Here is an 11158-nt window from a genome sequence, read left to right on the forward strand (position 1 = left end):
GATGTAACGAGTTGACACAGGTGTTTTGGGTAATGAGTTGAGATTATAAGTGCTTGTTAATGGAAAACTAACTGGTCTGTGGGAGCCAGAAATATTGCTGGTTGGTAGGGGATCAAATACTTATTTCATGCAAAAATATGATAATAAATTTATAAAATTTATATGATGTTGTTATTCTGGATTTTTTTGTGATATTCTGTCTCTCAATGTTAAAATGTACCTATGATTAAAATTATACACAGTTCCATTGTTTGTAAGTGGGCAACCCTACAAAATCAGTAAGGGATCGAATAATTATTGCTCCCACTGTATATAAAAATACTGTACCTCCACATGTGGAACATGAGGGCTATTTGTATGTTTGGCATGATTGAAACCCTAATTAATATTATTAAAAACAAATTTCAATCATACACAGTTTATTTTCACAGATTCTTCTGAATGGAGATCTACAAATAATATAACAGAGTGAAGTTACATGGTGAGATATAATGCGCTGTCACGTTGTGTGTGAAATCACAATTTACTGCATCATTTAATAAGTGTTTTGGCATCACATAAAGAAGCAGTTTGTTTTTTATTTATTTTACACTACTGTCGACATACACACCTTCTTACACAACTCTGTGGTGTATTATTGTGCAGAAAACTATTCTGTAAAGTATATAAAATAACCAAAATAAATAAAATGACCTAAGTAATCATAACAAATAACACTGATCTGTACATATATTAGAAAAGGCCTATTTAAAATGAATATTAAATGATCAACAACAAATGAACAATGTTAAATAATGTACATATCTGAATGAATACTGTAAGGTTTTGAAGTTGTTCTTAAGGGGTTCTGTGGACATTAGTACCAGTTTGACCATAGACATATATACAAGAGATTATGACAAAATTACAGCAAAACGTGGTAATATTTAGGCGCTGTTGCTTGTATACAACATTATGATTATTATAAATATTATGACATGGAATTATTATTATTATTTTTAATATTTTAAGTAACTCGGTTGATGTAAACCTACATACACGCCTGTCTTGAGCGTCTCGCAAAAAAAATAAAATTTATTGACTCACTTTGTTTATCTGTATAATTTCAGACGTGTTTCACTGTGTCTAATGTTGAGCATCAGTAATGTTTGAGTGGAACCAGACCTTTGCTTCTGTGTCCATCTCTCTAACCAGAGACTCAGTGTAGATGAGGAGCTGGCATACAGCTAGGAATAGTCTTTGTTTAGTTCTTCTGAAATTTACTGAATGAATGAATGAATGAGTGGAAACACTGGCTTGGTTAAAAACATTTTATTGCTACAAAAAAGATATATATTTATATATATATATACGTCCTGGTAAATATAGTAGCATTATGTCATCATGGATGTAACAGCCTATGTAGCAGCACTTTATTGCCATATAGACTTTTACATTCATTTTCACCAGTTGCTAATGGAAAGAAAGAAGGAAATGTGAAGTGGTTTTCCTTGTCCTTATTTTATAATTAATATAGAGATCAATCAATTAATATAGAGACAGAATTCGCTATTTTTAGAGCCTGTATCATGTTGGCATGTTTCTAATTGTCTTAGTATGTCCAAGGTGGGTGGTTGCTGGTAAATCTCATTATTACTGTTTTTAAATGTATGTGTGTGCTTAATAATGTACTTAACTTCAATCTCATTAGTCTGGTGTGCCGGTTACTAAACCAGTCGCTTACACAAAACCATGATGTCATAGTTCACTAGAAAAGTCTACTGTTGTGTTGCTAAAAAAAGAAGACGATAATTAAATTGTATGGCACAAATAAATAGTACAAATACAAATACACTGTCTCCTGTAGCTTCGTTTAATTGTTCCATTTAATCACATACATATATTTGATGACAAACTCTACATTAAGAAAAGCAAAAAGTTTGATAATCATACATCTTAAGCTCTCTTAATAATAATAATAATAATAATAATAATATATGACTTGTGTATATTCACATGTGCAGTAATTGTTGGTTGTGATTTATTACATGTACTTATAAAATATACATGTTGATGATCAAATATCCTCTGTGTCTGTCCTCTAAAGTAGAGCAAAGTAGTTATGTAATGTATGTAATTCAGATATATAAGTCCTTTGAGTCTTTCTGGTGAGCAGTAGGATGATTAACTGTCCTGGAACACAGTTGAGACGGTTTGTGCCAACAAAGAGAGACATAAACGACACCCCTGTTAAGCAACAACAGTGGTACATTCTGTCTTCATCTCAGTGCTTTGGCAATACCTGGACTGTGCTGGAACAACATCACTAGGCCGAGGACAGGGGTGGCGTGGGATCAGGGTTAGAGAGAGATTAACCACATGGAGGCCTATAAAGCTTCAGTGTAATCCGCACACTGGAGACAAATTCAGAGCAACAACTATTCTACAAGCAACATTTTTGCTCGCAATTCGCTTTGTTTTGGACCACAGACCTAATTAAAAGAAAAGGGAGCTGAGATATTTCATATTTTGAGTTGGAAAGACAACCTACAAGCAAATTATTTTACGTGTGAAGTCAGAATAGCCTTCCTCATCATCAGCAACACAAAGGTGCAAAAAGGGAAACATCATGAAAAAGGGAAAGGTATGTTTTTAACTTTCCTACCTTGTAGTGGAGCTACAGCTCTGTAATACAATGTGTAGTGACATATATGTCATATTATATAATTTAGATCTATGACATTTCAATGTAATTTCTTGAGCGTGTTTGTTTAATGTAATATATACTTATTATCCTCAACAAAGGACCTAAAATGAGATAGAGCGGCAGAAATTATGGCTTTGAGGTAGGATTGTAGAGATATGGAGCTTCTGTTTCTGATCTCTTTTAATGGCAACATCACAGCCAAGATTAAAAAATAATCAACCAAATAATGACATGATTAAAAAGATTTATGATTTCTTTTTATTATGTGTGTGTCAAGAGCTCATTTCATGAACACTGGTTTCTCTATACTTTTTTTATGCTGGTTACAAAAAGATTGAGGCCCATCACATCCATCCTAATCCTTTGAACTGATCAAACATGGAGGCTGTTTTGTAGGACAAATCTGTGACAGACAATTGTCAGCAGTAAAATATAATGTGCCGTATGCAATGCACAGCTAAACAATAGGTGAAAGGAAAATTAGTGCTGTACTGGTTCATGTGTGTGAGAGTAAACACGATAAAACGCATGGGGAATATAAAGACAGTTTTTCATTTTATTCTATTATTCATTTTATGTTATTATTATTATTAAAAATTGCTGACCCATAATTCAATCCCAGCAGGTGAATGATGACAATGAGCCCCCCACTTATCAGGAGGCGACTGCAGGTAAAAAGGAATCTCTTTGTTTTCCATCTGTTTCTTTGCAATCTGTAAACTTAATTATAAATTGTAATGATGTTGCACTTCGTTCAGGTTTAAAAGTTATGACTTGAAATCACATAAATGTTGAAAAGTAATTATTATAAATCATGTTAGTACCAGTCAAATCTACCTCCTGCATGAAGACTTCATTTGTCTGAATGATTCTTTCTACTAAGTTGAATCCTTGTGTCTCCTCTTTCTTTCAGGCTTTGAGGAGATGGAGGCCCAGTTTGCCTGGGACGACAAAACCATCAGGCGGACCTTCATCAGGAAGGTACGAATGAGTCACAGGAGAAAAGTCACCATATCCATAACAAAAACACAGTGAAACCATTGCTCTGACACAGTGTATGTCTTCCTGCAGGTCTACGCCATTCTCATGGTTCAGCTGCTTGTGACAGTGTCCATTGTTGCTCTCTTCTCATTTTGGTAACTACTCTTGTGGTCATCTGTATTATTATTTACACATAATGTTTTTGTTCTTACCACTGTGATTAAAACAGAGAATAAATCCATTTAATTTTTGTCTCTACAGTGCGCCTGTGAGGTATTATATTCAGACTCATCCTGGCTTGTACATGGCATCTTAGTAAGTGGAAACACGTCATCATATCACATTACATCAAAGTGTTTTTTCTGTAACTTTAATTGTAGTTTTTAATCAAAATTTTCCCCTTTTTTTTGACAGTCTCATGTTCTTTGTCACCTACATTGCTTTGTCCTGCTGTGGAGACCTGAGGTAATGTTTCTTTACCACATAAATAACAATACAAATATCCATTCAAGCCTAACACAATGCTGTGTAGATATACATTTGTTGATGAAGTGGATTTTTTTCTCTTTCACCTAAACAGGAGGCAGTTTCCTTGGAATATCATTTTGTTAGTTCTCTTTGTGAGTATTTCTCACCATAAAAACAGCACATTACCGCTGAATACAATATGCTCTTCACACATAAAGCATAACTGGGGTAATATTTCTTTTCTGTTCTCCTCAGACCTTGAGCATGGCCTTCATGATGGGATTTGTGGCCAGGTAAACAGATATTGTGACATACTGATTTTAAACTCATCCAAACCTTTCCAGAGTAAAAGCTTCTTTAATGACTGCCTTCTCTTTCCTCCAGCTTTTATAACACCAAATCAGTGGTCCTGTGTCTGGGAATCACAGCTCTGGTGTGTCTCTCTGTCACCATCTTCAGCTTCCAGAGCAAGGTGAGAAGAACTAATTCAACCAAGAAGACAGATTTTGTTCACATGAAATAAATCCATCATTGATTTTTTTTGTTTTGTTGTTGTTGCAGATTGACGTCACATCCTATCAGGGTGTCTTGTTTTCTTTGTGCATGGTCATGCTCCTCTGTGCCATCACCATGTCCATTGTCGTCCCTTTCGGCTATGTAAGTTCACCTCTTCCACCCGTTCAGCGTGCACACACCTTTCTAGAAGAAGTCTAATATAGTCGATGAGTCAAACCACAGCTGCAGGTTAATGCCTCAAGTGCTGCCGGCTGAATTTGGGTGTGTGAGAAGGGATTAGCCTCACAGATAATCTAGCAAAGCTGTCTGCTGTCTTTCTTCAATTAGCATCCTGCTATCCTAAACAGTGTTTTGTAATGCCTTCGTATTACAGGTTCCCTGGTTACATGCCCTCTATGCTGTGGCAGGAGCCATCCTCTTTACTCTGGTGAGAATCAGATCATTCTTTAAAACCTCAATATTGTCCAGTTGAAGGTTTTCTTACTCATTTACTGTTTTTGTTTTCTCCCTCTTCTCTTTCTGACATAGTTCCTGGCATTTGACACTCAGTTGCTGTTAGGGAACAAGCGCTACAGTATAAGTCCAGAGGAATATGTTTTTGCCACCCTCAGCCTCTACCTGGACATTATCTACCTGTTCAGCTTCCTGCTCCAGATCCTGGGAGGAGGCCGCGAGTAAAGCTCCACTTTTCCCCAAAATACAGTACATCGGTCTCTCAGCTGCACTATTTGAACTCTCAACAAAGCCAACAACCAACTTGGATTTATTACCCTCATGAACAAGATGACATCAGGGCTATATATGGTTTTTGATGAATCACTAGTTTTGTTTTCCATTTTGTTTGTACATGCATCAGTGTAAGTGAGAGCAATCTGTTCTTTGCTTTTGGTTATGTAATCTTACAATCCTGCAGCTGGTTTTGTCACTATGCCTGCCTGATGCTGTACTGTGTTACTGTAGTTGTTCACTGTACTCTGGCCATTCCTGTCAGTCTGTTTTTGTATTGTACTTGGGGCCTGCTGTGATCCCACCATCCTACAGTATGTGTTTAAACAGTTATTAGGCTTGTAAGTGGATAACACAGCAGAAAGGTTGAGTATGATCATTATCCTTGACTGTATTAATGTGTTCATCGTATCCATCAATGAGCCAAAAAGGGATAATTCAGGAAATCTGCAAGAGTTTACTTTAATAACTAACTGTTTCACAAGCTATGTACAGTAGATACAGTTTGGTTTTATACTTGTTTTTTATGCACATTATCATAGATGACAAGTTTAATGTTTTACTGTATGTGTGTAACATATTTCCATACTAAAGGCTCAATTTGAGCATGGATAAGGGTCTGAACGAATGAAAAATGAAAAAAATGCTTTTGAAACTAAGACACAACACCAACCATAAAGGGAAAAGATAGGTACTTTAACAACATACTTTAGTTATTAGAGATCAGTTGCAATTTGTATTGCAACTTTAATGTGGCCTTTGGGATGTGATAGAAAATTGTTATTATCTGAAACGTTCAACTGTATAGTGAGTAAAATATGTGACATGTTAATATATTTTTTCTAAAGACAATGAGCGGTATCCATTTGATTGTGACATATTTCAAATAAAACGGACACATGGACAAAATGGTAAACGATTACTAGAATTATTAAGACATTTGAACTTTATGTTAAGATAAGAAGGCAAAAACTCAGTTAACATTGTCACCTTACATGTCCTGAATCTCTGTGGAGTTTATTCTCCCTGTGTTGTCCTCCCATATTACATGAGCTTATATATACATTTTATTAGTTTACTTTTTGTTGATACAGACCTCATACTTTATCAAGGTAAATATTAATAAGACACACTCCTTTACTGCCTTATCTTTGACTGACATTCAGTTTGAGCACTCATATTCATAGTAGTGCTCATGTAAGTTTATTTTTGGGGCTTTTATGCCTTTATTTGATAGGACAGGTGAAGATAAATGACGACTCAACCTACATTTTAGGAGAATATTGACTATAAATAAAAAATAGAGATTTGTTTTACCTATGAAACCTGGAGATGCAATCAAGGATTTTTCAGGATTTTGAATCAGGAAGCTACAAGCTCCGACTTGAGTTTCCCACAGCCCTAAACAGAACAAGTGGATTTATAAATTGGAGTCAGACAAGGTGATAAGTCAGCTGAAGCAACAACAGCAGTAGGTAATGACCCATCTGGGTTAGCATCAGTAATGAACTATAATAGTTCAATAACACAGTTCACCCAATCATTGAAACAAGGCTTTTATTAAAAAAAGAAAAATTGACATATTCAAATTCAAAGAGAAAAACCAAGAAAGAAGGAAAATCTTATTTCAATCAATAAAAAAAACACAAGTTACAGACAATTTAGCAACTCTGGCACAGGAAGACAAAAGTAGCCAAGTGGCTTTGCAAAATAACCAAATATCAAAACCTCTTTCCTCTAACAAAACTGTACAAAATGAGTTCTTGTATAAATAAGAAAACTGTTCACAAGCAGAGAGTGAGATGAGCCCGTCAGATTTTCAAAAAGTGGGATTCACACAAACTTGGTTCATACAGTGTGCAACAGGGCATGTTTTTATTATTTCGTGTTCAAAAAAGTCACCTTAAGACAACATTGTCATTTCTTTATTAATGTAAAATACAACTATTTAAACTGCCCATAAGCAAAATAATAGCAAACTCATTTCTTTATTTTAGTATCATGAAGAAGGTTACTCTGTATTAACCAAATTAAAATAAAAAGGCACATTTTAAAAATCCAGACTGGGCAACATCTAACCCCCTGTTTGGAAATCCTGTTTTAGCAGCAAAACATTTTGAAGCTATGAAATAAGCCATCAAATCTACATTAAGGATGGACAAAACGAGCATTTCAAATTGGTGTTGACTAGAAATAAGTGCAAGGAGATTTTTCTTTCTTTCAAATATTTTGTACTGTCTTTAGAGCACACAATTGATCTTTGTATTCCTATAATTTAAATTAAGGTTCTATAATTTTCATGATGCTAATTAATTTTTCAGGCTTGTAATTTCCTGTAATATTATCTCTGCTGAAAAGTTTGTAAAAATAAAACAAAATAAATAAACACTGCATTGTAACAAGTGGTCATTTCATAGTTCCAAAATCCTGTTTTTGTATTAAAAGTGATGGCTAATACATGGAATATCATTTCTTTGAACATATAAACAATATCCATGACATTTTCCTTCATGGTGCACTGAATCTTAAACCTTGCTAGTCACTGTGTTATCTGACCAGGTTATAAATCATTAAAAAAAAACACACAAGAAGAAACAAACAAAATTGTGTAAAGAGAAAGTGGAAGGAAAAAAAAGACTATTTACAAAATTAGCTCTCGTGTCTGAAAACTCTCACCATCGTAAAAGCTCTGTATTCCTCCTGGGTGTCTGCAGAGGCCAATGAAGTTTATAATGACTCTGTTTACATGCACTGAAGAGTTTACACATGTAATCAAAACCAGATTTCTTGAGTTGTTCATTTTAAAAATCAGCCCAAATGTTTTGATATGTGTACTTTACTATATGATGGATACAGTAGTGCCAAGAAGTTCCCACAAAACCATAAGTCATAATGTGGAATATTGTGTGCATGTTACCACCCTTTATTGCGATCTTTCTCTTTCTGCGTCTATCTATTTTATCCAGCTGCACACAGCAGATGATCGTCTGAAGATGAGAGCAGTTTGTCTGTGACAGAGAGCTAAAAGATGGGTGGCTACAACATCTTTGGTTGCGGAAATGAACAACAGAAACACACAACAAAAAGTTGACGTGTGAAAAAAAGAAGAATCATCAAACTGCGAGCCTCGAGAAAGACGTTATCAAGCTGCGTTTTTCCACTGGATTCAAACAACAATGGTTGAGAAGCAGGAAGGAAAGCTCCTCAGAAAGCCTACAGCTAACTAGACTGACATGACGACTCAATCAATGGCATTTAAACAAGCCTGGTGCCATTTTTCTGTAGTATATACAAATTACGGCTTGTTCACACTGTCGACCTGAGCAGCGTGTGTGTGGGATACTGTTCTTTCGGTGTCCTGTTAACAGATTAGAGCAGTCACACTGCTGGCGGCTGCAGCAAGCCTTCACTAGAGAGTCGAGGTCTCGCCTATTTTTTCTACGAGCCACAAACAGTTCCCAGCAAAAATAAACAGTGTTCATAGACATATCGACAGTATACCAGCAGCATATAACTTTCACTACAGTTTCAATGTCTATATGTGTAGAATATGTCACAGACATGGAATAAAATTTGAATGTATTTTTTAAACTCCTATATCTGTTTCAGATTAAAAGCCCTCTGGTGTTTCTGTGGACAGAATCCATTCACATGTTAACCTTTTAGCTTTTATTGGTATGGTATTTATCAAAGGCAAACTCAGTATAGAAAGATAGGGCTGGCAGCAGCAGCTCAGCAGCAGACACGCAGCTGACACGCTGTCGGTGTAAACACTGCACGCGTGCCAAATGCAGCCATCACACGCTGCTCAGGTTGGCAGTGTGAACCTAGTGTTAATGTCAATCCTATGAGAGATCAGGCAGTTCAGCCAGACAAAAAAAAAACATTAAGGCTTAGCTAAAAATAGTTTTTGCAGAATTTTGGATCACTCACAAATTCATTCAGACTTGCTGTCTCACTAAAGGCTGTAAGAATCGTCTTTAATGGCACTTCCATGGTCTAGTGAGCAGTCCTTGTAAAACCATGATTTCTATTATCTACATATCTACAGTTTTTGATGTCTGTATAAATTAAAGTTCAACATATTTTGGATGTACTATACGTGGTGACATGAGCTCCACTCCCTGTGCTGGCTGAAAGACTGAAACATACCCGGGGCTTGCACATGTGAAGCCTCTTTGAGCCGCAACTCCGATGCAGCTTCAATATGAATCTTTTGGGTCAGCACTAAATAAAGTCATTGTTTGGTTCAGCTCTCCGCTCTGAAAGGCTTTTTTTTTCTACAAACAGGCCCAACATTAGGACAGAAGACACAAGGTTTGGAACGGAGGTTTGTGTGGAAACGAAACAAGAGAAAACTTGATGTGCACAAGATAAACAGCATCAATCCCTACGCAGAGAAACAAAACTAACATCTACTCTCTATCTATAAAAAGCTAAACTCTACAGCTAAAATCAAATCTACTTCAAAGATAAATTCATCAAAATAAGGCAAATTAGCTCAATGGTTTCAAGTGACAGACAAAAGGAAAAAAACAAAACAGAAAACATTTAACTTTCTACAAACTAAAAATCACTGACAGAGAATCAAACTCAGGTGACAACAGCAGCATTGAAAAAAAGACTTACAGTTCCCTTTCCTGTCAAACAAATTATTCTCAGGGATCGTGTTAGTCTCCTATTTGATTTCCCTCATTGCTTTTGCTAAACTATATCTTAATTTAGTAACTGCATTGTTCTTTGTACACATAATCTTTCAGTAATCTAACTGCTTAGATCTAAAGCACGTCCGCTTCATCCTTTCGAGAAAGGATGAATTTAATGATACCTGAAGGTTTGCCACAACAAAACCGCTTAAAACCACTTCTCATGGACAAGGATGTAACATGGAGTTACAGTATAACAACACAGGACGTTTAGTATGAACAGGTGTCATTTGATGATGGTGCATACAGGACTGAACAGAAGTGAAAGTCCAACCATCCAACGATCAAAACTACTCACGAAAAAATTTGCATGAGCCAAATATTAGAGCTCATCCTTAACGTGTCGGGTAAAGTTCATCATTGTCTTTATAGACTACAGTATTAAATAACTTCTTTAATGTATGTTTCAATGAGCTAAAAACTCTAAAAAATAGAACTATAATTCAAATATAAATAGAAATAACTGATTGTCTTTTGTTCACTTATAGAATAATGGTTTAAAGTAGAAAAAAAATTAATGTGACTAAACTATAAACAATGTTATTATCTTCTGTGCGTGAACAGAAATCTCTGCAGCAGTTACAGGAAGAAGTAGCTTTAAACGGTTTGCCTCCCTCAACACATCAGACCAGCAAAAGTGTTTGTAAGTGTTTAAATCTGTACAAATTGTTGCCCCCGCTGCTGCAAATAGAATGTCAAACAACAGACATCAGGAAATAAAAATAAAAGTTTGCATATTTTACAAAAAATAAAAGACACATTGTGTTTCAACTCTTCCTTGAATCACCCTGAAACGTCCAGAATGCTTTTTTAAAAATAAGAATTTGTTATATTACGTGCACAAAAATAATGCTCTGTGTCTTTTCCTCCTCTCTTAAATTTTTTTCTTATTTTTTTTTTTTTAAACTTCTTGTTATGTTCCTTTATTTCAGTTATCAAAATAGATCAAAGCTTCTGTGAAGAAGATTCCCACCTTTGGTTGATCAACTCTTGAGGATGTGAGCAGGAAAGTCCAATGATGTGAGAGTTGTCCTTTTTCTTAAAAAAACAACAAACAAAAAAAAACAAAAAAACA

The 11158-nt window shown here is 35.4% G+C and overlaps 1 protein-coding gene across 1 annotated transcript; it reads left to right on the forward strand.

Moving 5' to 3' along the window:
- Positions 1–2608: 2608 nt before the first annotated feature.
- Positions 2609–5329, forward strand: faim2b (Fas apoptotic inhibitory molecule 2b). The gene is made up of 12 exons (XM_035662366.1): positions 2609–2623; positions 3309–3357; positions 3600–3667; positions 3758–3822; positions 3929–3982; positions 4082–4132; positions 4248–4287; positions 4391–4428; positions 4520–4607; positions 4697–4792; positions 5025–5078; positions 5180–5329. Exons 1-12 carry the CDS (start codon positions 2609–2611, stop codon positions 5327–5329), a joined length of 768 nt encoding a protein of 255 aa, XP_035518259.1.
- Positions 5330–11158: the final 5829 nt, after the last annotated feature.

This window comes from Morone saxatilis, unplaced genomic scaffold (genome assembly GCF_004916995.1).
Source record: "Morone saxatilis isolate NCDOM2014 unplaced genomic scaffold, NCSU_SB_2.0 Contig18, whole genome shotgun sequence".
Lineage (NCBI taxonomy): Eukaryota > Metazoa > Chordata > Actinopteri > Moronidae > Morone > Morone saxatilis.